The sequence below is a fragment of the Bombus vancouverensis genome, chromosome 14 (genome assembly GCF_051014615.1).
Source record: "Bombus vancouverensis nearcticus chromosome 14, iyBomVanc1_principal, whole genome shotgun sequence".
NCBI classification, from domain to species: domain Eukaryota; kingdom Metazoa; phylum Arthropoda; class Insecta; order Hymenoptera; family Apidae; genus Bombus; species Bombus vancouverensis.
The window spans coordinates 6,721,070-6,748,580 of NC_134924.1; the positions used below are offsets into that span (position 1 = coordinate 6,721,070).

General features: G+C 42.3%; 1 protein-coding gene and 1 long non-coding RNA gene across 3 annotated transcripts in view; one reads left to right on the forward strand and one right to left on the reverse strand.

The window, feature by feature from the left end:
• Positions 1 to 27,511, forward strand: part of Calx (sodium/calcium exchanger 3) — a 121,029-nt gene that overhangs the window by 61,217 nt on the left and 32,301 nt on the right. The window contains exons 4-5 of the mRNA XM_033336069.2: positions 4,810 to 5,001; positions 13,833 to 14,000. Coding sequence (XP_033191960.1) covers positions 4,810 to 5,001; positions 13,833 to 14,000 — 360 coding nt within the window. The remainder of the gene's footprint in view (positions 1 to 4,809; positions 5,002 to 13,832; positions 14,001 to 27,511) is intronic.
• LOC143303607 (uncharacterized) overlaps positions 9,888 to 27,511 on the reverse strand; it is a 37,489-nt gene continuing 19,865 nt past the window's right edge. For both annotated transcript variants that reach the window (XR_013060097.1, XR_013060098.1), the window contains exons 2-8: positions 22,585 to 22,821; positions 18,720 to 22,471; positions 18,334 to 18,581; positions 18,126 to 18,253; positions 17,740 to 18,030; positions 12,915 to 13,172; positions 9,888 to 10,753 (exon numbers count right to left, since the gene is read on the reverse strand). This is a non-coding gene — a long non-coding RNA (uncharacterized LOC143303607). The remainder of the gene's footprint in view (positions 10,754 to 12,914; positions 13,173 to 17,739; positions 18,031 to 18,125; positions 18,254 to 18,333; positions 18,582 to 18,719; positions 22,472 to 22,584; positions 22,822 to 27,511) is intronic.

Here is a 27,511-nt window from a genome sequence, read left to right on the forward strand (position 1 = left end):
CTGTAAATATAAATTCTTCATTAGAATACTATTCGTTAGATAAGGTAATATACAGATAGAAGTCTACAATCTTTGTCGACGTTTTACGGTCAATGCTCCTTTCTTCAAAATGTCATTTTAAAGTTCGCCGACGTAGCAGACGCTCTACCACAGACTCTAATATCGCTTCTTGTTTAACTGTTCCAATTACCATATTACCATCACACCCACGTGCTACCTATGGACGTTGCAAGGTGTCTGAAATGTGAGCAACTGTAGGTGAAAAAAGTAAACACAACAGCATAAATAAATATAAATAAATATAATAACCGGACGAGGTCAGTGTGAGCAGTGTCCCATGACATTTTCGCAATCAGGAAGCCGTTCTTTTTCACCGTCCTTTTTCGAAACGAAACAGCGAATCGAAGCACGGGAAAGGCAAGAGCGAAGGCTCGTTGGTAATCAATATCGAAGCGGATAATTCCCGGTCGTGGCCGCCGCGACATCGAAAAACACTCGAGGACATACGAGGAAATTGAATCCCGAGCCGAAAACCCGAGATATCAGATTTGTCGAGGTTTTTACACGGTGCAGGCTTTCCGACGGGATAAGAAGCTTCTTCGAGGGAGCTTGTTCGACGATGGTAACGCGAGAGCATGCTAAAAGCCGCCAAGAATGGAATAATATTCCGCTCGGAAAACGCTGCGTCTTTCGTAGGCCACCAACGTGAGCGTGAGTCTGTGCGCGTGTGTGTGTTGGAAAGGTATTGGGAAAAAGTGGAAATTCCATGAAATCCCTGGCGGAAATAACTGACAAAGGCAGACCTGTCTATCAAAGCAGGCCTTGACACGGGCGAGACCATCCGTGTTGAAAGTTTGTTGCACCGTTTTTCAATACCGCAAACTTTCTCCGACGGTTAACCTTTGAAATTAACGGTATTCCTGGTCACGGTAAGAGTTTATTTGTAAAAATAGTGAAACGCAACCGTCGATTAGAGAGCCGACGCGTCCTCGCATAATACGACTGACGCAGTAACGATTAGGACCAGAGCTTTGCAAGTTTGTACCATTCGTCGAGAAGAGTAGAATGTTTCTAATAAACGTAGAGACGCTGAAATCAATCCTTTCGACGTTGAAATTTTACTTCGCCGTAACGTAAGATTCTGGAGACATTAGTTTGCTGGACTTGTCTTTGTAACGATACGCGAAGAATCTATTCGTCAACCATAAACTATGTGACAGTTTTACGACAGAGAATAGAACATGTACGACGCATGGAAAGAGCCCCAGAGAAAATACCTCGTGATCCGCGGATGTCAGTCTTATACCGAAATTGGATGGAAGACGTCGAATGTCATTTGCAAACGCGAAAGCACACAGAAATTTGTTTGATGGATTGGTTTTAAAAGCTGTGCCGATCGCACGTGTTTTATTCTTCTTTCAGAGAATTATAGACTCGTAAAATCTCGCCTTTCTTTTTCTGACACCCTATGTAACGATATAACGATTAGGTGGAAGTTTTCTAAGAAAAAATCCAGAGACACTTTAACCGGAAGAAGGCTGCGGACGACGTATAATCGATGTTCGCGCGCGAACGTCGACGTAACGCGACGCGTGTCATTAACCATCGCGTCACGGTGACAAGATGACAAGAAAAATATTGCCTTTTAAACAAAGGAAGACAGAGCAAGGATTGAATAACCGGTGGAACACGCGAGAATCCGAAGAATTTCATCTCAACTGAGAGGATATGCGATGTTCGAGAGATGAAAGTGGCGAGAAATTGAAGGCTCGTGACCCCGGCCACGTTCAACGGATGAAGAACGGATAAAACGGCGACGACAGGTCGAGCAATAGCGAGACACGCGCTTCAAAAAGGAACGTAACATCGATTCCCCTTCACGAGAATTATCCCGAGGGAGACGAGAAGATCGCAAACTTCCTGTCGATACCTGTAAACCGCTTCCGTAACGACCCAACGACCACTCTCCTTCTCCGATTTCTATTTCTTCAATTACTGAGAAATATTATTTCTTCAAGTCCGTTTTTATTGCGTTTTTATTGCGTTTTTGAATTTTTACGCGTTTCTGATTAATTTCATGTTGCGAGAACCCGCAGGATACGTACGATATACGAAGGTTTGTAAAATAACCAAAGTGGAGCATTCGTCGTAATTTAATTAAAAAAAAAAAAAAAATGAAGTAAAAGACAGATTGCTATGCAGGTTCCGTTTCTTTGGTTATCTTCACGGGAATGAGAAACTGCGTAAAAATCCGCAACCTAGTCCAGTTATAGGAGTCAAAGAGAAAGACAAGGATCGAGTTATTTGTATTAGGTTGTCTGGAAAATGTCTTTCTTTTACAGACACGTCTTTTACAACAACGCATCTTTATACAAACATGAAACCTAATCTGTCGAACGTTGTGATCTTTAGTTTGATAGAACAAAATGGATCGTACGTAATTCGATAAAATAATGTGAAACGAAAAATGTTGAGCATCCATCATTTCCTTATGAAACGAAAGAAACTTTTCGGACGACCTAATACAAGTTTTTTACTCGTTCGAAATTGCCGACTCAAACGCCGAATCGGATGATTTCTCTTTTCAGTGGCCGAGAACTCGATGGTTCTCAGCAGAGTTAGAAGCTATTATCAGTTATTAGTAGACTGCAAATGTTTATGCAAATTTACAATTTTATGCAATTTTTCGTGACTATTAATTCATCGAATACAAATTATAACTGTAGAGATCACTCAAAGATTGTCACAAAGACAGTTTCGGCTAAATACAATAGTCTCGAATGTGAATAGAACGAAGAGCGAAGAATGGAAGAACCAGCCTTGTAGATATCGAATTAACAACTAACAATTAATTAATAATTAAGCAATTTAACACGTTAAGAAATGAATAATCAGTTTCCTAGTTCGCGTGCTCTCCGTACTCCTGGATGCTTTGTTCAATATTCCATCGAATATCTCTGGTCTTCGATCTCAAGAACTTCTATTTATGTGTACGATGTTGAAGAAGCTCTGAACAAGCATTCTGAAGCTACATCTGTCTGCTTGGATAAAAGCTTCTATGAAATCAAGAGAGCACGATTTAAAGGATGGGTCGAGCCTTTTATGGAAGCTCGCCGGAGTTTTCTGGAAAATGTCCAAGAAAAGCGTCTATAAAATCGCGACCTTATACGGCTTTTGTTTCCGTGTTTAACTTCGAACGATCCGATTATGTCTGTTATTAAATCTTACATTTCGTACGCAGAAACAAAAGCGATACATTTAAATACGATGATAATGCATCAAAATCAATACACGAAAAGTACAATACATTTGTTAACTGGCATTTCTACCCTACTGAAACTTTTCGTGAAAAAAAAACGACAAAGTACCTTTAACTATAATCGTTGTCCCATTAATCTATTTTCTATCGAATCAAACTCGAAGCTATCGTTAAATTTCCCATCGAGAAATAAAACGAACACCAAAATTACACTTTGTGAATTTCATCCGCGAAGAAAGAAACACAGGACAAAAATCCTAACGTTTATTTCTAAAATATCTTCGTCCTCTAAGATTTCCGTAGAAAGAGAAACGCGTGACGTAACGCAACGGCGGGATCGATACGACGATCTTTCGAACCGTATGCATTCTGCATGCCGATGATAAATGCGTTCGCTCTCGCGCGATACGTGGTTGATGTACACACGCGTACGAGCCGCTCGTATTTCACGTCGCGGAGGAAATGAGTTCGGTTGCATCGGAGCTCGTATTGAATTAAGGGATGAATGGACGAGCCGAATGGTATGTCGAAGAGGCGGTGAAAAAAAAAGAAGAATGGCGCGAGACCCTTGGAATTCAATGGTCACGCGCGGATTTTCTTCATCCGGTGGACGTAACACGCGGGAGGAACGAGCCGGAATATTTACAACGGTCGTAAAAAGTGAGCCGATAGGAGTAACTTACGATGATGTAGCCCCCCCCAGGTAAATTGCGGCAAATTCAGCAGTTACAAGGTATCGCTTAGGAAGACGTTGCTTACAGATTGGTACGTCAGATATTTTGCTAGTGATAAATTGCCCCGTTTCCATTCGAACTTCCAGCTTTGCCTTAAGTTGCCTATCGATTTTGTTGGAAAACCATGTATTTTGCACATTCTCGAGCGTGCAACGTATCGAATCAAACGATATTTATTCATAGCAGACGCGTGGCCTCGTTCGGATACATTTTACTCGCTGTTAGAGCGTAGAGGCGAAATAAAGCAATAGTAAAAGTTCAAAAAGAAAGGAATATACGCTCGCCTGATATATACGGCATAAAATCGGTGCGCTCGAGGACGAACTAACGTAGCTAGAACAACGTGCTGCTATGCCAATGGCGGTACATATCAGTAGGATACTGCCACGTAAGTGATAATAGCCGGTATATGGTCAGACATTGGCGCGCGGAATTAGCATCGGAGTCTGGCGTGTTTTACACGGCTATGATTTATAAAACGGATCGCTCGTAAGGTCGTCTTTGCCTTCTGGTAATCAAGAAATTGATTTTCCTCGTGCTCTTAGCTGTCGTTTCTTGCCGTTCGATGTGTTCGCGATGAATAGAGAATGAAATTCGCTGTACAGCCCGCGTGAATTAACAAACGAGCAACGATCGCGTTTGAATTGAATTAACGTGGAAATCCAGATGAGTTCTTTTCTTTCTTTTTTTTTTTCTATATCTTCCTTCGTCTTCTTTACGCGGCGCCTGCGTCTCGATCGTATAACCGGCAACGGCAGGAATTTCCCGGAACTGTTGATCGAACTACTTGAGCAGCGAGGTGCGATGTGTTTTCAGCCGAGGCAGGGATTGCAGTGGCGGCGGAAATGAAGCAACCGGAGGAGCGCACTGCCGAAGAAAAAATGGCGTTGCTTGGGAAACCGAAACTGGGCGAGGTGTCCAGGGCGCAGATACGAATCAAAGAATCGAAGGAGTTCAAGAACACGGTGGATAAACTGGTGCAGAGAGCCAACGCTTCTATCCTGCTCGGTGAGTCGATACTTCTTCAGCTTGAAACTCTCTAAGACACTCCCTTGCAGCCCCTTGATCTCCAGCAACGCGAACGAATTCAAACGTCCCCTTTTCCATCCTCTCACGCACGTTCCTCCTAAGGGATTATTACATTTTCACCGTCGACATTCAGATCGCCTCCCCCTTGGTCGTCTCGAGGAACATTCCGCTCCGTAGTCGCCTATATTTTTATTTCTACGTAACTTTGGAAATTATCTTCTTATTCTGGCGTTTTAACGAGTCGGTGGGGTAGAATATTTAAAAGCTCGATACTCGCCTGCCCAATTTCCTCCGCCTCTCGCAGCGAGATCTCTTCCTTGATCACCAAGCATTTTATGATTTCAGCCGTTTCTTGTCTCTTGTTCGCCGCATTATCCGCCGCTCTGACTTCAAATTCTCCTTATTGCACCACTCGGGCGTATATTTTCTCGTGAACGAGCCCTGATTAAAGCAGGATAGGTTAAGAAACCGCTAACCTACCGCTCTTCCACTGAAAACGAACGAACAGAAGCGTGTTGCCAGACTGCGTCTAGTGAAAAATAATTATAGAGCAAGAACATCTATTTTTATGCTTGTTTTTCCCTTCAGACATCGCGTAGTTTCCTCTTCCTTATGATCCTTCTTTCCTATTTCACTTCCTTCCTTCGAAACTTGCCATCTACCTTGAATTTATTTTATACGCTACTTTAATTTACGCGAGCGACGAAACCATTGGTGGAAATCATTACGAGTAATTATCTAGATATCCTATAGCTAATAGAAACCAATAATAACGAACGGGTTAATGGTGGCGAGAGGAAAGAATCGCCAACACGGTCTCCCGAGAAGATTCTTCCGCCAGCAGAATCAAACTACCGTAACCAATTGAGTTATCCACATGGTCGACGAAAACGGCTTCTCTCTGATCCTAATATTTGCACAGACTACCTGAACGGACAACCATACGAGACAGTAACCTCTCATGTTCCTGATACTTTTATCTATCAATTAGATAAAACGTACGTCTGATATTTCAAGGATGTACGAGGGTACAAAAAGCACAAAATTCTCACGGACTTTAGACAGAGTTATGCTTAACACTAGAACTGCCACACCAGTCAAATTGACTGGTTTTACAATTTTATTTTAAAATTTCTACTTCGTGTTATATTTTTTTCGCAACGATAACTAAAAGAATAATCTAATGAATTTTATTTTGCTTTTTATGTATTCAAACTGAAAATAATTTCGTATCAGGGCCACTTATACCAATACTAGTGAAAATGCCTGGTCTTTAAAAAATACGTAATAATAGAATATTTTTACGTTTACTGATTTATTACTTTCTTACAGAAGGAATTCCATGTTATGTAGTACATTTTTGGTATTATTAATCCATCTGGCTTGTCAAAGTGTAAAAGGGTCCTACAATCTGTTTATCGGACACCAATTAACCATTTTCCCCTTTTTGTACAACTTCCCACACGTTTTTTAAACTTTTACTGCGTATCATTCAGTATGGCGATATCAGTTATCAGGAAAATTCCGGATCGATCGCTGGGTCCTAACGCTAGAAATACGACATCAGTCAAAATGATTGGTTCTACAATTTTATAAATGTGTCAATCTTCGTTTAGGTCGATCATGGTCCCAGATGGATTAATAATACCAAAAATGTACTACATAACATGGAATTCCTTCTGTGAGAAAGTAATAAATCAATAAATATAAAAATATTCTGTTATTATGTATTTGTTAAAGACCAGTCATTTTGACTGGTTTGGTAAAAATAGCTTCGTGTTAACTATCGATAGTTCTTGTGTTAAAATCATATGCAGATTAATTAGATACACGCTTTTATTTCGGCCAAATCTTCGTTTTTCCTGAACCAGTGATCACTATCGATCGACGGATGTTGGATCATTGTCACGAAATTGGAACGTTTCGTTTTATAGCGATATAGCGAGAGTCCGACTAAGGCTAGTTCAAAAAGTAAAATGGTAACAAGTTTGCGTAATCCAGAAAGTTTGGTAGGAAGCTTACACGCGAGTTTAACTGGCAAAATAATAAAAGCGAAATATCTGCGTGTATATCAGAATTAAGCCGGTCTTCGTCGATCGAGAATTATTGTATAGACGTATTTTCAATCTGTTCTTACTCGATATTAATCCATGTAGTTCGTCGCAGACTAATCCATTTATTTAATTTGATTTCTCTTCCGCCCCCTTCCATCCCCTTCCCTTTCTATTATTTATTAATTCGTAGCTATCGATATTGCCTGCACGCTCAGTCAACGTCATTCCTCTGTAAACAGATTTATATTTGTGCCCACGAATGAAAGGAAAAAGAAACGAGGAAATTCTCCGATATCCCAACGAAGTTAAAATACGCAGAAAGAGAGAAAGAGAGAGAGAGAGAGTTAAAACCGAGAGTACTGCGTGCGGAAACACGCGTACGCGCACTGAATCAACGCGCGAACCTTCTTCAAGTTGGATCGCACCTACGGAAGCGAAATTCGAACGGGAACAGTGAAGTTTGCGAGAGCGGATAGCTGGAGTTTAGCGATTCTATGCAACAGAGAATTCGTTTTATATGCGTTCGCAGTTCCGCTATGGTAAACCTTCTCAACTATCTCGATGCCGCAACTTTAATTATTGTCTAGACGCGCTACAACACGAAGGCGATGGTAGACGTTGGAAAAAAATGGTACGAGCTGCTGGCATCGTTTCGCCTATTTCCCTATTGATATTAGATTCGAGATCGCTGTCCCGTTATATTGTGTTTCAAACTTGTATCGTCGAGCGTAACAGAGAAATAGAGAAAGAGAGAGGAGGGTTGAGTTGGCGCAAAGTCCGGTGAATCCGGTGGCGGCTAAAGTTGAGAGGAACTACGGGTGGGTTGGTAAATCGGCACGGTTCTATTGCACGGCGACTCCTTTTGTTCGACGGGCCGTTTTGCATTTCACGTTTTGCCCTGCCTTTCGCGAGAGGAAATCGCCAGGGACACGCCTTCTTCGCGCCTCGATAAAGCGTTTCCCTTCGACGGGGTTCGTTTCCTCGTCGTTTTCGCGTTTTCGTCTGGAGAGATGGAGGAACGTCCTCTCACGATCTATCCGACAGAATCCGCCAGGGCGGAGCGGAACAGAGGGGAGAAACGAAACAAAGAGAACCGACGAAATTAATGGATTCGGGGTGGATGAGAAGTCGAAGTCCTTTGAACAAGTCGTTGACAAAGAAAGAGAGAAATACCGTTGGTGTTTAGACGCGTCGGGCCGATTGATTTATTGGCGGGCAATGTGTCTGTCGAGCCGGAGGACATCTTCGTTAATCGAGCACAGCCGACAGTCTGGTCTAATTCCGTGAGTGGAATTGTTTTCGAGCGTGGCATAGCTGTTCCAGACGATTCCCAATGGTAACGGAGAATCGATGGACATCCGCGCCAACTGCAGAAAATATTCCGGTTACGCTGTTAAACCGGAGACGAAAGAATTTTAATTTCAAACGAAGCCCCGTTGAATTAAATGGAGGGTAAGTTGCGTCAAAGAATTCACTCCGGTAATAAAAGGAAATGGAAACAGGGGCGAGAGAGAAAATTAACCCGTGAACCTTTTCCGCGTACGCTTAATTTGTTATGGTTGTTAACGTTCAAACAAATTTACCGGTATTATGAGCCCGTCGTTGCTCCCATATTCTCCGATGTTTATATAATCATGCGGCGTTTGCTTGATGCCATTACACCGGCTGAATGAAATTAAACCGAAACATGAATGAAATTTAAATGTAACGTCGTTCGGATTCGGCTTCCGATTGAAATTGTTTGCTTTTAATCTGCAACCTTTTGCCAAAGTTGACGTATGAAAAAGAAAGAAAAAAAAGAAATGGGAATAGCAGCTGCCGATGAAAATTTTTATCGCATAAATCTCCAGAGAGCAACCGTCGTGTATCGTGCGAACGAAACGTCTATCGAGAAAAGAATCCCCTTTCCGACGAGCTCGTTACGCGACCACCGGCTCCGACATACGTAACAAATTCGATTACGCGTTCGTAATTGAAGAACGACGCTTGTGCCGGGTCGAGTACAAGGTCTGCGGAACGCGTGTTTCCAGGGACCTGCCGATTCTACGCTAGAATAAGCCAGTCGATGACGGACTCGCCTACTCGCTGCTGCATGGATCGTTGCAACGTATTTCGCTCTCGTGAATCGATCGCCTGATATTGCGACTAAAATTTGCCAATTCTAGCAATTCCTTTCATATTTTTCTCGCCCTTGTTTCAAATAATAATTTTATGAAACTCAAAGAAACCGAGGTTAGATCAAAGTTCTTCCAGTTCGATTACACGTTGAATTTCTGGTTTTAATTAGATCGAAACTATTTGTAAATTTTCAACGGGATTTACGATTTCGCTAGTGAAATCATCGAGTAAAGAGGATCGGAGAAAATAAACGAAATTTCCTCCTGACAATTCGGATCGAAGATGCACGCGGCTGTAGGACAGCGACCACGCGACGACAACTTCCACAGCGTTGCTGCTTTAAATGTAAATGTTGGCAGTGCGCGAAGGCGTTTACCCGTTGGAATCTGTTTCACTGCAATCTCGACCAGCAGCTCGAAGGATTGCTCGCTCAATGAAGCTTCTCTGGAAATCGTGTTACCGCGATTCCGCCAGTTTGCTGAATGTGTCGTTATTCATCCGACAAACGCAGACCGAAGAATTATTTCATCGCGTTTCGGTCCATGTTAAAGCTTGATATAGCTTTTCCAACAAACTGCGGCTACACCGCACCTCTTTGCCGCGATAGCGGAATCTATCGAAATTCAGATTAACGTAACCGAGAGAAAACAAAAATGTTGCAACGCGAAACATAGGTGGGAAATATGTGGAAAAAGTCGAGGCATGTGTTCGTCATTTGCTAGCAGCTGTCGATAAAACGCCACGTTTCCGGTACGTTGGAATGCGCACGCGATTTTCATAAACAATTGAATTACCCGGCAGCAAAAACCTTGACAAACACCGTGTTCCACGAAACGAACAAAATCTATTTTCCAGTTGAATAAATTTGATTTCCTTTCTACGTACATTACAGTCCGGATGCTTGTGAATTATTGTAAATATATCAAATATACAACGAACGAATCAGATACGACTTCTTGACTAAATTTTCGCCTCTTCTCTTTCTCTCGCAAAACCATATACATATCGATAAAAATAATTAGTTGGCAATTTCCTTGAAAATTAATTAATTCACTGTCACTGCCATGGACATGTTTCGGAAAGAGCTCCATAAATTGGTCGTCGTTCGCTGTTCTTCCTGCGAATTTCTTAAATGGCCATTTAGGCCAGCAATTTTTATTCGACCGAACGGAGAAGAAAAAGATGAAAGGCAGAGAGAGAGAGAAAGATGAAAGGTCTGTCCCGAAGAATTCGCACCCTTTGTGCGCGCACCCTCGACTGCCCTCGGCGAGGTTAATTTTAGCTCGAAAATACGAAGCGTCAGTCTGTTATCTAAACGCGTTCGATCCCACTCGTTTTCTACTCGACGATCTCTGAATCGCTGCTCTGCTCCTTTTCCCCCGATCAAGTTGGTTAAATCGGCAGATTTGTATCGTAATTGCTCGAAGTAATCGGCATCGAAACGTTGAAGAAACCAGAGGTACATTGATTCGGAGATATTAATCTGCTCGCTGGAATTGCTGTGAACGTGAGTCTTTTGACGATCACGTATTTGTTCCGGTCTCGTTGTTTTCTTCCGCCTAGAAAATAAAAGAGATCTTTAAAGCGTGTGTCGTACGAGGGGAACGAAATTGTTTAACCAGGTCGGTGGTCGGTTTAATCCAACGCGGAGTATGGCAACGACGACCAAGCGAGGGAATCTCTTCGAGCAGCTCCATCTTTCGGGAGGATGAGTATTCCAGGCGGAACGAATCAATTCTTTTAATTCTTTTCAGGGAGAGAGGGAGAGAAAATTGACGCACGCTCGCGTTCCAGCAAGAAACGCCGACCATATTCGCGACAACGAATCCTGCGAGACCTGTCCTTCCTATCGCCAACCTTTAACGCTTCTAACATCAGCTAAGGTGTCGTTTTCCTGCTTCGAAATTCCTTTCTCCCATTTAATTCGACGTTACTTAATCCTTCTTCTTTTCTATTCTTCTTTTTACATTCTTTCTCATCTCTCTATCTTTCCAATTGTTTTTTCATTTTGCGATCACGCTCGTTCCACGAAGATTTCAAGCTGATACGATCGTGATATCGGACACTTGTTTCATCGCATTTTGAATATAAATGAGAAATTTGGAATCGCACGCCAACAACATCTTATTGATCTATTCACGGAGCGTATAACGCAACGTCTCGCGAGGCGTGTCCCGTAAATAGATAAATAAATAAGCAAATTGTGCGAAGAAACGCGTAACCGTTTCGCGAAATCGCAATAACAGCAAGAAACGACGACGGATTAATGAAAGTTTTACGACCACGCTGGCGTAGATCGGTCGTAAAATTGTGAAAGTTTCGTTAGACGTTCTCAAGTCGTGCTAGACGCCAGCGTATCCTTTGGGAATAAACGTGCGGCTGTTTCGAACGTTTAGCTGCATATCGGGCAAAGTGAAAACGTAAATATGGAGAAACGTACGAGAGTTGTATAATTTTGTCTGAAATTTCCTCTAGGCAACACAGGCTCGCGAAGGCATTGGAAAATTTACGAACAAGAATTATCATATACCTGTACTTCAGGTGGTTATTCATGCTAATACTAATCTTTTACGAAACATACGTTTACGCTGTATACAAATTTGTATGGAACTTGTATATACAGGGTGTGGTCAAATAATACGTGAGAGTAAAAAAAGAATAAGAACAGAATATGCAATAAAATTTCTTCATTCGAGGCTCAGATTACGAGCAAAATCGAGTTTAAAAATTTACCAAGCGTCAATAGGATGCTATTGTATTAGGTCGTCCGAAAAGTTTCTTTTCTTTTATAAGGAAATAGTGGACGCACATTTCCCGTTTTATATTATTTTATCGAATTACGTATGATTCAGTTTGTTCTGTCAAAATAAAGATCACATCGTTCGACAGATTAGGTTTCATGTTTGTATAAAGATGCATCGTTGTAAAAGACGTGTCTGTAAAAGAAAGACACTTTTCGGACAACCTAATAGAAGCGAGAGTAAGTCAACAATATGAAATAAAATTTATTCGTTCAAGGCTTTATTTTCGAGAAAATAGAGTTTGAACGTGTTTATTTAAGAATCGATCTGGTACTTGTATGCGTATGATAAATTTTCAAGCTTATTTCAATGCTGTTCAAGCATACTTGACAAATCTTCAAACTCGATTTTCTCGAAAACTAAACCTTAAATCAAAGAATTTTATTCTCCATATTTCGTTCTTATTTTTATTCGGCAGCACCCTGTATATCTTCTGTATATGTTCTCAGATTCACTCCAAGTTGTACCAACACAACCAAATGACAGTCATATCTCATTGAAATCCCAATGCAGTTTTAGAATGTTTTATACGACATACTATATGGAGGTACAAATCTTGTAGGAGGTTCGCATAATTTCGCGAGCCAGTGTAGCTAATCTCTATTTTGTAGTCGCTCGCCTGGATAGATAACTTCTTGGAGGTTGCAGGCTGGTCGTTTCAGTCCCGAGGCTGATACCGAGAATAATTGATCGAGGCGGGACGCGTTAGCCCTTAAACAACCTTCGACAAGAAAAATTCCGTTCGGACCAGGTAACGTGTGCTGCCAGCCTTTGTAAGACTAAGTGGAAATTATCGGCGGGGAAAATCGATCGGACGCGATACACGTCCTCGCAGCAACGTTCTTTGGCGGAAAGCACATCGCTAGATGCTGATTTATGGCGTTGTAATAAATTGCGATAACCAACGCTCGCCAATTACCTGGAATGGACAAACACGTAAATTATACAGGGGAAAGGGGAAAAATCCAAATGGAAGAATCCACGTCCGAAACATTGGTTTCGCGTTTTGTTCTTCGCGCTGCAATTCCTCCACGAAATGCGCACCGCCGTTGATTTATCGCTCGGCGAAATAAAAAGTTTCCCGATGGGAACTTTGAATCCGAGACAAAGGAAAAAGCTTGGAAAGTTCATCGACGGGCGCCAAATTCTTTTCTCTGAGCGGCGGTTCGATGCGACCCTGGAATAAGAAAGAATTCGAGAATTAGAAAGGGAATTGCTGGGAAATAATTTGCGGATGTTGGATCGCAACGGTGTAGGAATGTTACGCGTTACGAATGGGGTGGTTTGACGTAATTGCAGGATCCGAGGACAGGCGAAGGAATCCGCAGAGGGAAACTACGCACCATGAAAACTATTTATTTCGCCATGGAGATGCCGCGACCCTACGATACATTCTTGTTGAATTTCCAGGAAGAGAAAGACACATTGCCAGCAAATTCCACAAATTCAAATTTATCTCACCCTGTTTACGTTTTTCATCTTCCAAAGCTCTTGTAAAAAAAAATACTATAACTCAACAGCAATGCCGGATTACAACGAGTTGTTAATAAATTTTCGTTAGGATCTGCAGAGTAGGAAAAACACCGAACAAATTTCTACAACTCTACAAATCTTCCTCTCTGGTATTCACGTTCTTCCTGTTACTGGGGTATTTTTTACAAAATACCGTAACTCGATGGCGTTGAATTACGATACGTGCAAACAGATCAGAGTCTGACCTAATCCCAAATCCACCTCGCAACTATTCACACTTCTCATTTTCCAGAGTACTCCGTATCACCGTAGATGCTCGACAAAATGAATTTACTCGTAATAATCGCTAAATACATATTCTCAGGAACGAGCTCGTGGAAGGAACAGTTCACGGAGGCGTTGACGGTGAGCGGCGGCGACGAGGACGAGGGCGAAGGTGCTGGTGAACCAATCTCACCGTCCTCCTTGGATTATCTGATGCACGGCTTGACGTTATTGTGGAAGGTGTTGTTCGCGTTCGTCCCACCAACTGGTAAGTTGTGCGATATCGAGCTGCACTCGAAAGAATGGACGCTCCTCTGGCGGGGAAAATGGTGGAAATGGGATAGGGCGGTTTCCTGCGGTGTTGCTGCATCTGGCACGCGTAAGTTATGCTTGTCGACAGCCAAGCGAGATCCACTTATACTCGGTCGAGTACGAGGCACGTGCTGAAATATTTTTGGTATCCCCGCGACACGAGTTTCTCCGCTTTGTAAATTAAAAATCGCAGATGGTGGCCTTGTTTATGAGTGAATTAAATCTGACGAAGGCCGTGCCATACGATTCCAAGGATACGGAACGAATTTTCATTCACACGTGGAAAATTCTTGCAGAAAATTATTAAGTGGACTAAAAACGGTACATTGGATATCGTATTAATATGTATCAGAACATATCAGCTGGATACAGCGATTATTCCGTTTTATGACTGTTAATTATTCGATTTATTCCCTATATTTCGAACAAACCGCGTTCTTTAAGAGTTCTTCTCACAACGCGTATTCTTGTCACGTGCAACCGAATTTCCAGCCGAGGTTTCTTACTTCGGATCAATTCGCTCGTTATCCGCAAAATTAGCTACAGTACGTCGTTATCGGCAAGAAACTCAAAAGGCAGGCAGGTGATCAAATCGATAGAACGATTGGAAAGTCACGAGGATTTCTATCTGACAGTCCGCTGTCAAGTTACACATTTGCTCCATAAAACTGATCTGACAACCGGCCTGAAATACTTCGACGAGCGATCTCGATAACCTCGAGGACAGTTTCTGGCGATCTTTCATTGTCCTGCGGAAGAATCGCACAGATTCTGCCGCAGGCAAATGGTAAGTACCGGCACACAATTCTCTCACGGAAAAGATCTTGCGGCGGGTTACTGTGGACAGGTAGTGAGTTACAAGAACATGTAGAGTATCAAGAGACGCTCAACGTGGTAGCGAGACTTTTATTGCAAGAAGGGCTCTGCCAGGAAATGGAAATCGAGTTTCCCCAGTGGATCGAGTTCGTCGTTTAAACTCACGCTAGACTGCCTCCACATGCCCGTCGCTCTTTTTCTCGTCTGCACTGCTATCGTTTCGTCTTCGTTCGTCAACGCCGCTAGTTCGCTGTGTGTTTCACGTTGTTTGGAACTGCCCTTTCGACGATCGAGCATCGAAGGACTACGCGACAAAGGAGAAGGGTTAATTAAAAGTTGTCTTACTATTATGGACCTCTACTATTAGCTACGTCGAGCTCCAATTTCGAAGAATCAACGAAGCTAATTCCTAGTTTCCACTCGCTACGTTTCATAGGGATTTTTGTAAGCAGCGAACCTTATCGAAACGCATCGTTCGTACGAAAAGATCGTGTTTTGTGTTAGATCAACGGTGATTAAACACCGTTGTTGTTACGATGGGAATCGTATAAGCGTTTTCGAAGTCGAATTGATCGACTCCAGCTTTTTTGTCTATTTCCTATTTTTCTTATGTACGTACGCGTGATATTTCAATTTTCAAGAGACAAATGACTTACTTCCACAAGGTTCCATTGATAAATAAACCTACGATAGCAAGAAAACGGCACAAATAGTAGTAAATTATGAGGTAAACTTGAAAAACAGTGTTTCTAACATTGTGATTTTAACTGCTGTGTAGATACATATTTGCCTGCCTCTAATGTCTAAGGGAGAAGTTTGCTTGGAAATAGCAATTTGCTACTATAACCCCTGACAACTTTGATGTCCGTTTGTGTCCATTTCCACTGGGAATTGAACTACATTGCCGCAGAGCTCGAGTTACTGACCGCAAGCCTCCTAATATTTGGGAATAAATTTCTGTCGATCGAGCGTAATTCCAACGTTTCAGAAATTGTTGAATGAACAATTTCCCGCATAATCATTAACTAAGGCCGGCAAATTACTTAAAACGGCGAAATTAATCGCTCCTTCCTTCCCTATCGCAGATAAATGATCGAATTTCAAGCTGGAAATTGTAAAATCGACGCTTTACGCTTGTTCTATCCAATAAAGGGCAAGTGTTCGATTAACTTGCATAAAAAGCAGTACTTTACCATCCTTTATGCACGCATGAAAACGAGGCGTTAACACGTAAACGCGATTTTCTGTTTTACATGAGAGATAAAACACGTCCGCAATCAATAAGCTCCGCGTGGAAAAAAGCATAAACGATTTTTCATCTCAAGCATTAATAATTATTCCGTTTAACGAAATATTGAGAAAAAGCGTCGTAAAATGGCGCGCACCGTGCGTGTAGTACAATTAATTTGCCATATTTTGTTGCTATACGCGTTTACAGAATATCACCAGAAATTTACCAAAAAAGGAAAATTCGTGTCATAAAAGCGTACAGCGTGAGTGCAGAAAAAAAGTAATGAAGTCGTTGAATTCTCGCAACCTCGACTCTCGATTCGTAACAATGGTGCAGGGGAAAAAACGTAATCGTGTTCCTAGTCGCGTGTCAATGGTCATCGATTGATCGTAAAATCGTCAAAACGCGTACATCGCGTAACAACAGTCGAAACAGTCGTAAAACTTGCTCCATGTCACAGGTCATTCCATAAATAACGTCGCGTTTTCCCGTCTAACTTTAGCGATAATTTTACAATATTTTTAGTAACAATTTTACAAAATGAGAAATTATATCGATGTTAGTTTCAGACAATTTTAAAGCGTGAAATGTTTATCGGGTGTAACGAATCATTCGTTATTTTCTAGGTTTATGTTTCGCCGCTTTGGCGATTTTTCATCAAATACCATTTGAAAAATATTGTACATCGGCGCTAACTAAATTCACCAAATAAAACGAACGGTGTAATAGTTTCCAATTATATCCTTTTATTCCAAGTAATATTGTTTTCCCTGTCACACGATCGATTATCGTCATTACGAGAGAGAAAATTCTATTTTAACCGCAAACGTTGTGAAATTCCTACCTGTACGTTTCGACAATTGCGTATTTAAATTCGTGCATATTCAAATTTTCGAATATTCAGATTTTCAAATACCTTTCTATCCTACAGACTGAAAGTGGAAAATGAAAGACGACCTGGTATCTCGTCGCTTCCAAGTTCTTGCTTCTCTTTCATCTGTAATTGTTCCTTTATTAAATAAACCTTGTAATCGCCTTAGGGAGTAATTGACTTTTTAACATAGTAACACGGCGTCTCTGGCCACTGGTTAAGAGGCTAACGGATCTTCCTTCTCCGAGACTCTTTAAATTTTCATCGCGGTTCTTCACCAATGGAAAAGAAAACGCCGCGACGACGAGCGGTTGCCGCAGAGGCGAAAAAAGTCCTCGGCGTCTTTCAATGTGAAGCGGGACAGCGGATTATAAAATTAACGCTCGAACCTACGGATCGTGAGAGGGAAAATTCAGCTAGCGACAAGTTCCCTCGCGAGAATAAAAATTCCAGCGAGAAACTTCGTGCTTACGCCGTGTACTCAGATCTTCATCTTCCTCTTCTGCGCGCGTTTAGGAAATATTTCATGGAAAGACGCGTTCACGCGATTCAACGTGATCAATGTTGCGCTACTTCGATATGTTACAATTTCATACGATGATTCTCTGAATTAAAGATTAAATTACACTTTTTACTAGGACAGAAAGGAACCTAAATCTAAAGGGGAATATATAGGAATAGAGGATCGTTCATAGGATCGTGATCCACCGAAATTCGTATTCTAGGAACGCGATCGCATCCATGTAAATTTACTCCAGCGACCGCGCAAATTATTACCTCGAGGGCGTGTCACGAACACTCTTCGCGCTTCCTCTCCCTCTCTCTCTCTCTCTCTTTGCTTTTATCGAGTGGCTGTCGACCCGGCAGCCGATCGAAGCCCGATCGAAACCGACCCCTCTGCATAATCCGCCCCACAGGAAAAACCACTTTATAGCCTCTCTAGATTTAGCTGAAGGATTCTTCGCACGAGCTGATCACGGACCTGGCTATCGTTGAGTATTATCGTTGTCTACCTCTGCGTTGATCACGCCAATTTAACTACAATCCGTGGCCATCGAATCGCGATCACTAAAAACATTCCATATTGTTTATTTCTGATGATTAAAATTGCGAAACGTGGATGAATCTCGACGGCGAAGTTTACTAATCGTCAAGGTTATTACCTTAATCCTTAAAATAATCCGTAGAAGTTAACCTTCCCCAATGGGAAACGAGCCATTTTCTTCTTGAGAATTCGTTATTAATCCCGTGTATGTGCGTGGAATTTGAGAAATTAATGGAGCCGTGGTTTCTAAATTAAAATTAAATTAAAATTAGTAGAAGAATTGTCTGCCTGTGAAAGTAAACTGTTACGACTCGTTTCTAACTTACGTTCCGGCAGCTTCCATCCCATCGTTGATCGATGCTACGGATTTATTTCAAAAAATTGTCGCAAGCGTCACTATATCGCCTCTTTCAAGTATTCTCGTTGTCTCGAGCAGCGTTTGTCGATCGAATCGTGGCAGATCTCCGCAGAGATAAGGATGACGATCAAGATAGCCGCGGATCGTAACGAGGGGAGAGAAAGCTCCTCGCCGCGTGAAGATCATTGGCGCGGGAAAGCGGGCTGCTGCAGTGTCCTAGAAAATGTCCAAGGACGTAATCTCGAATGAAACGAATGGCTGATGTACCTTAGCCCGTTTCATCAAACGAACACGAAATAGAGAGCACATGCACATAGGCCGCGCTTCTAACAATTATCGACAGAAATATCGTACCTCTACGGTTTGGCCTTTGCTCCCACGTTTTCTTTGACGAAGACCCCGATAGTACAGATCATGGTACGACCCGTATGCGTGTGATATAGTCGAAAGGATAGAAATAGAAAGAAACGAGTATTATTGAAACTGGAAAAAGAGCTGGCTAGCATTGATTAATATAGTAGAAATTGGTTTGGAAGAGTCTCGTAGAAGAAATAATATAATTGCACATGCAAGTAATCCATTATATAATTACACATCGAACAAGTTAGAGGTAATCGAGCTTCTAACTTGTTCGATGTGACTTTCATAGATTTTCTTATCTTCCCATTGGTCGAGTAATAAGATACAATTTTTATCCTATTAATCCTAGAATTCGACGACTCGAAAATTCTATCTACAAATAAAGAAGATTTCGCGGTATAAATGTAAGCTTTGGAAATCGTAGAAGTTTGGATTCGAGTTTACGGTAATTGTAAGAACAGCGTAGCATTGTTGTTTGTTCGTAATGGTTTAAGAAGTGTTACAGCTATCCACTTTGGTGGCTAAATAATGTGTTTGGCCGAAAGAGAAAAAGGTAATTCGATGATTCGTTCGTCGGAAGGACCATGGTAGATAAAGGGAAACGATAAATCAAAACGGCAGCGAGAAGATTAAGACACCGACGAGATCCTTCGATGTAGTGCCGGCGATCCGTTTAATGACTGTTAGGGAAAAAAAAGAATGAAACCGTAACGGGGTATCTCGTGATTAACGCGATAGATCACGGGTTGACGGGACCATCAATCACCGGAGATAGAGTTACACGAAACAACCGGCTGAAAGAGAGAATGTGCTCGACAACCTTCGAAAAATCAGGAGATTGCTTTCTGCAAATCCCTCGATATGTATAAAACAAAAAAAAAACACTTTCCAAAGAAACAACGCTACAGTCCTTGAAAAAAGTCGATAAAACGAAGTGGAGGAAAGCATCGCAATAGCGGAAGCCGCTTTCTATAGAAATAACTTCTTTCAGTGGTAGAAACAACGATTAAGGAAACTTCGTGGCGCGGCGAGGTAAACATAGGAATCGGCAAATGGTGCCCAGTTTCAATCCCTACGGGCCTGTACAAAATTCTCTGACTGTCTAAAACGTTTCTACGATTCCGAAATAACGCATTTATGAAAAATTCCAATGATACTATAGTATAGCCATAGTAATATTTCTAAAGTAGACTTCCGATATTCGGAGAATCAAGCGACTCTCTCTCCCTCTTTAGACTCAATTTCCTCTCTTTGCGTCTACGAGAATATGAATTTGCATAAAAATCCGTAGTCCGGTGACGTTATTTTTTGATGGATGAACCGTTCCTCCGGTTACGTTAATAAAATCATAAATTTGCATAAGTAAGATTATCTGAAAATAGGAAATTTAGAATGTGCTTTGAGAAAGCTAGAGAGAATGCGAAATTGATCCGAGGAGTATAAGTGGTGGAAAAATGGCGAAGTAAATTTGAGATCGGATAACAGGCGATGTCTCTGAGACTGTGATGAGCTTTAACTCACAGTAAGTATCTCCTAACTAGCAAGAAAGTCTTCGGCGAACGTCGGCAAGAGTCTCTCCACAATGTGAAGCTCGACACGATGATATTATCCTGCAGAAGGGATCGCTACTCCGGGGAGATTTTGTGGGCTTTCATTGTCTACTCGCCAGATACTTTGCCCCCCCTCTCTCTCTCTCTCTCTCTCTCTCTCTTCATTCTGCCACGCAAAATTATTTCGAACGTTTACAAGCCAGACACGGTATACGGATAATCCCTTGCAAAAAGTACAGGAACATTTATCTGAGAAAAACACGGAACATGCGTTAAACTGTTGCGTTATCGTGTTGGTTACTTCGATACTTACGAGACTGATGAGATATAACGCGATTCTTCTTAAGCTAACTTTCCATTAATATTATCATATCATTTATTAATAGGCCATAGCCAAATTACGTATATATACACACGCATGACGATCATATAAACATAGTTTAGAAAATACGAAAGCAGTGTGAATCCGCCTCCTGCATCGTGAGCCTACACAGGCTACATTTCAGCGAAACAATTGGCATAATTAAGAATACGGTACAGATTGACCATCAACATATAAGTTTCTTCAAAACTTGAGTCTCGTATCGTAGCCTGCTTTACCGTATTATCGCATAATTAATCTTAAATTAATCTTAAATTGAAATCTCGAAAGAGTTATGATATTATGAAACGATAAGAAGAAAAGAAGGGATGCAACAGACGCAAGGGCACATGGAAAGAGTATAAAAAATTGTACAAGTAAATGGAAGTTGCTTGGTGGTGGAGTTGGCTCGGAAAAAGGACGTAAATTACGTGACTTTTATGTCAGTCGCGGATTGCGCGAAGGTGGGGACGTCCCAAAATTTGATTGCAAAAAGTTTCCACGCGATACGTGCGCGTGTATCTACAAAATGGCTGCAGCTGTGACCAAACCGTAATGAAATTCTAATTTCCACCGACGAAAAACAAATTACGGATCCGTTTGGATTCGCGTTACTGCTCTGTCGCGCTTTCGCATTCTCCGGTTCTGCGGAATAATTCGCGATGCAAATGCCCTCCGGCCGCGTGTAAGTACGTTCATAATTATAATCGAGGAACGAACAACAAGAACCTGTCTTCGCCGAGACCTCGTGGAATTGTAAATACCGCGGATCCGACGTTGCGGCTTTTGGAGATGCTCCTTGGAGTATTACAGACTCCAAGTATTTTCTCTGAAATGTTCTTGAAGTTCTTCTCTCAATTCTTCCTCGGATGATTATATTTTACTTCGCTTCGCTTATTCGTGCCGATAATTACAAAATGAGAAATTAAGAATCGTCGAAAATAAACAACAAACTCTTTGTTGCATACGTTGCTCTTTCGTAACATAAACGAGATAAAAGGCAACGTATAACGCGGAAAAATAAAGAGATAAAAGTCTGTCAAAAGAAAATGGAACACAGCTGGACAAAGCTGGCATCAAAGAGTTTACAAGTAGCAAACGTGTGCGGTCGAGTAAACCTGTTCGAGTAAATTATGCGTAATTCCTGTCAACGACATAGCCTGCCCTGTTATTCGAGAGATTATTTCAAACATATGTGCGTAGAGGCGATGCAAAGGATTTGATGCGCGTTCCTTTCCAATTCGACGCTGCGAGACGTATAAAGCCAGACGAAGGAAACTCATTACATCGCTTATTAAATGTTCTATTTCTTCTGTGGTGTTGCTCGACGTCGCATCGATATTTCACCGTTAAATATGCAAAGATACACGATCTGTTTAACAGCTGTCCAATGGAGAGTTGGCCGAGAAGTTATATCGAGAACACGGTAAGGAAAAAACCGTGATCCTCGCTACGGGCTGGCTCGCTTCGTAAACTAAAACCGATGGCACCCGAGGGTCTTATGGAACAGTGTGTCACGTAAAGCAATATACGTGGCCGATGGAACGTGCATGTGCTCGTGTAATATGTATAAAACGTATCGTAAACTTATATTAATGGACTTATAAAGGTTCTTAGGGTACATGTAAGCTGGCGGAAGTTGCTCTTCCAACCTTTTCTTTCGAGCAAGTGATCACTCCACTGAGAAATTTGCTGCAGCTATAGCCCGCTCTTCTCAGTTCAGATCTCCTGTCTGTTTTGCAACTGTCGAAAACAGGGATGTTTCTTCATCTTTCTTTCTCTTCGTTTAATTTTAAACGTTTAGCCATCGATGTCGAAAAACGAGTTACAGTTACCTGTAAATAAGAAGAAACTCACTAGTGTCTCATTATCGTCATAAGATAAATACGCTAATTAGAATAGTAAAATAAACAGTAAAATGCTAAGAAAAAGAAAAGAAGAAAGATACCGATTCTGATTCTAAAAATGATATCCCTCCGTCAAATTGGTCGGCCCTTCGTCAAATTGGTAATCGTCGAAGGAACAACTGTCGAATCGTAAAGATGACTGGCGACGATTGCAAGCTTCCATTTCCTGAGGCAGTAAATTGCGAAATAGCTGACTGCCTGTTATTCGCCTCTCGCGTTGGACTTCATTAGAGCCGTTCCAGGCTGGCTTATGATAAACCAGTGGATCATAAACCTGGCTAGAAATAGGGGAAGGAAGGTAAGTCAGATAACCCGCATTCCAGCTTAAACTCACTCTCAAGACTAGCTTGCACACGGCGGCCGACTCGTGTTGCAAGAATGGCCTACCGCACACGTTCACGCGATATTCCACGACTACGCAATATGTGCCGCATCACCGTAAATTAGGATTTAACGTCGAATTAAGACTCAACGTCCCTTTCCACGAATATTTCCAGCCATCTGTCACCGGTGTTGGGAAAATCCAGAGCATTGGTCATGGACGATCGGGGCGTTAATTATCTTGTAACCGCTGCTGAACGAAAATATGGTCAACCGGGAACGATCCATCATGATCAAGCCCCCCGTACACGAAACCTCTCTAGTTTGTTAATTCGAAATAGAGAGAAACTGGAATTATCTTCTAGCGGGAATTCCAGCCAGCGTTAATACGAAATCATGATTTGTTCGAACGACAACATCGAAAACGCATAATGATCTATCACGAGTGTCCTTCGGCGCAGCCATAAAAAATCGGCGATGATGGAAAGTTTGCCGGATAAAAAGTTGGACGAACGCGTTAAGTAGTAGTAATATGAGCATACGTCTAGCATATCTCGGTATTACTATCTAGTATACACAGAGCAATAGCTCTCGACCGGTATTAGAGCCTAACCCGGTGAAATGAAATTTCCGCAGGTAATTTCCGCAGGCCTCGCAATCCCGGCAGGCTGCCGGATATCGATCGACATTGCTAACCGGTGTTCATTTTTACAGTAAACGCATCCCGCCGGCTGGCCCGCTCGGAAACTTCACCGGCAAACGGAATTACGCTTTTAATTGAGAAAAATATCCGCGCAATTACGATCCGCGGCCCTGAACGGTCGGACGAAGCAGTTTAATTTATTCCGGTTGTGGTTTCCCAGCGCAACCGATCTTCTTTCCTTTATATTAATGTCGATTGCGAAACGTTCGTTGGCGAACGCAAACAAGCCGCACTGCCAGCTCACTCTGCGTCTGCATACAGCGAAAGTATTCCGACGTTTTACCAATGAGAACTTTATGCGAAACATCGTAATATGTTCAGAGAGAACGTACGCTGTACGTACGAGACGTTTATGACTGCGATATGATTGAGAAACGAAGAAGCGAATCGTGGAGGAATAATCGAGTGTCAGAGTTGAGCGAGACAGAGTTCGAAAGAATCGAGTCGAGCGACGTTGTCTCGTACAGTTCAATTATTCTCTGCTTCCTATTTCATCGTTAAATATCATTTTATTCTTGTCGTTTTATGTTTAACGATGGGATGCCTGTCTGCGATTCCGCCTTCTCAGAGAATGGATACGCTCGTGCATATTGTAATAATTTCCCCTGCGTTTCTGCGAATAATTTTTCTTAGAGCGTCTTAACATCGAACGAAAGTAATTTTATCAATTACCAGGGCTGCTGCAGTATAAAGAGGCACGGGGCTACTGTCTTCGGCTTTCACGAGTCGCGTGATCCCACTCTGGAAGGCAGAAACGAAATAACTGGAAGGGGAAAAAAGTTTTAAGGCGCCGTATAGCAGTGTACATGGCTGCATCTTCTCGTGTTTCCGAACGTTATTACTTAGCTGTTTATCGCGTAACACGGGCACAAGGAAAGGGAAGAAATTGAATTTCGCCGCGTTCAACGAGAATAGACTGGGTAATGGCAACGAATAATGCCACGAAAATGGCTGGAACGGTAACGATCCGTGTACGAGACGGTAAATTCTCTTTCGCGTTGTCATTCATCGGGATACGGTATTTTTATTTTCTCCGTAAAGACGAACGAGACGCGTACTTCGCGGAATGAACTGAGAATAAAGTGAAAGGAGAAAGAACAACACCGTTTGTTGAGAAAAAGAAATTCATCGTCGGCTGAAACGATGACTTTTCTACGTAATTTCGGTCTCTTTAAAACGTTCCAGCTTCTTCGACTGTAAATTAAACCAGATTCACTTGACTTTCCAGTTTTTCTTCCTCTTTTCATCCCCTTTTCTTTCCTATTCTTTTTCGCTGGTTAGAAAATCCACCAAGGCAGGCAACAACGTTATCTGAAATGTATCCCGCGTTGAAAACACGAGACGAATAACGCATCAGATAGGTCGGTACGTCAGTCACACGTTTTATCGTGAATCTTTCAACGAGTGGCTGAAAGGATCGGATAGCATAGCCTGTAGTAGCGAAGGAGAAATAGGCCAGGAGCACCCTAGAAACGTTGCCCGCAACGTATGCGATCCCTTTCTCCCCAGGATGTCGCGATAGCAGAATAAACGCGCGAAGCTACGACGTGATAAGACAGCCAGAACGAATGCTGTGATTTTTATCATGTACAAACGTAGAAACGAATATCGTGATGACCGTGGTAAATTTTTTCACAAGGCACAAGATGTTAAAAAAGAAGAAGATTTTTTCTTTTCGAAAAAAGCCAAAGATTAGCTACATTTCGATTAAACGCTTAATCTTCTCAAGTGGCTAGAACACGCTACTCGTCTGATTTGCAAAGTAAACGAACGACTTTTTGCCGGAGATTTTCTTATTAATCTCACAGAGGGTCCTTCGCTAATCCTACAAGTAGGTAGAAGATTAAAAACTCCTCGGCTCCTCCGCTTGCAACGATCCTCTCTCGTCTCCCATTCGACGCGCGATCAACTTCGATCAGTTGGTTTTTCCAAAATTGCAGTCTGACACGAAAAACGCGAACATCGCTGTTTGCTTCGTTAGCGCGATAAATGATTGATTGCCCCGTGGATATTATTTAAAGGCTCGATGTCCGGGATGACCGACTTCCTATCAGATTCTGCACAGAATGCAGCACAACGTGGGAGGAAGTGAAAATCAAACGAAGAGAGAGTTAGAGAGAGAGAGAGAGAGCGGAGTTCTATTGTGTACCATGCAATTAGCCCGGCGTTTACATCGCGTCGCATCGTTCGAGACTCTGTACAATTCACGCGAACACCTCTGTCTGTATTCCATACAGGACATCGAATTCCAAGCACTGACCAACATAATGACACACCCTACTATTCCGCCAACGTTATTACCATTGCGTCCACTACTGTCACAATAACTATTATCAAGCTTACGTGGATATCATGCTCCTGATATTGTTCATCGCGGAAATTCGTCACGATACCGCCACAGCGTGACGCGATCAAACGTACACGACGACGAAATTTCCATTCGAAAAAGAGGACAACTCCGATATTCGATATTGAAACAACCAAAATTCCTGATATCTTTGATATCGTTATATTATAACAATATTCTCAAAGCTTTAAAGGGAGCGATGGTGTGAAAGAATACGCTGCAAATTTAAACAGAGAGACAATTTTGGTAATACGCTGCCTTCGTATCGTGCTAATATTTTATAAACGAAGAATTTTATAAAAATCGTTCGTTCGCACACAGCACTGTAGATAGAGCGCATTAAAGGATGATAAAATAGAGAGAAAGTCGTCGAGCTCGTCTCGTTCCGTGGCGAAATCGAGTCAGTCGCAGAATCTGTGATTTCATCGTTTCAGCGACTTTTAGATGCAAATATCCGGAAAGTGGAAAATGAGGTTGCTCGCTATCTCGCTGCGACACCCTTGTACTTTCCTATCGAGCAACTTTATCCGTTTTCCAGTGACGTCTAACGCCCTGGCTCTCGTTAAGCCATTAACTTCTATCTTCGCAAGTTCCCTCGGAAGTTTCACCGAAATTTCTTTTCGCGCCCGGCTTCCCCGCGAAACTTTCACGGTCTCGCGACGTTCTGCATCGAAAATGCTTGGATAAGCGCGACCAGCGCTCCAGGAATACGTATCGTGTGTGAGAGAAGGGCTCGTCGTAGTGTCTGACACGACACGTTCCTATACTACTGGCACGCTGTAAAAACCGTATTAAGTGGAACAGGATGGCGCACAGTCCGTTTCTTTGTTCTATTCTCGCGATTTTAACCGTGAACCAGCCTTCCGAATCGTTGTTCCATGGGCATCGAACTGGAATCCGGAAGTTACGGAACTACGCGAATGGCGGTACTCTCCGCGCTTCTACATAACTGATTGCCAGAATGAACTTCTGGAATAACCACGATCCACCGTGGAAGCTGTATCTTGAATTTTCGTTATTTGCTTCGAAGTGGAAATGGAAAATGGATATATACGCCAGGGAGGAATATTCGAGCGGACGAGGAAATTGAAAAGAATCCCCTGCTCTCGTCTTCGACGTTACAGTCGGATTGTGTTCGAAATTGGTCGCTTAAAGGCTGAAAGGGATTCGAATGGCGCGAAAAGATTTTCCGCTGGAATTCTTGCGAGGAGATCCGCGACGGATCGATCTCCGGATTAACGAAGAGAAAAGGGCTGTCGCGGTACACGGCCAAGGAGGTTGTATGCGAAGGTGAATAATACATTGTCTCCGGAGCAACCTGGCGTGTCCGAGGGTCTGGAAAAGGGGGACGAAAAAAGGAACGGCGAGAAGCCCGGCTAAAGAACGAACGTCCAAGGGAAAAGAGAGGAAGGCGGAGCGGAAAGACCGCAAGGTGGAAAAAGGAATGCGCTTTATTTTGCCGGGCACAATCGGACAACGACGCAAAAGCCTGCTGAATTGGCAAAAGCTCTCGAAAGTACTGTATCAAGCTGCCGGCGCGGCGCTTGACTTTGTTTATTCCCGTTCTTTAGCTAACAGTGAACCACAGTGAGCGGCG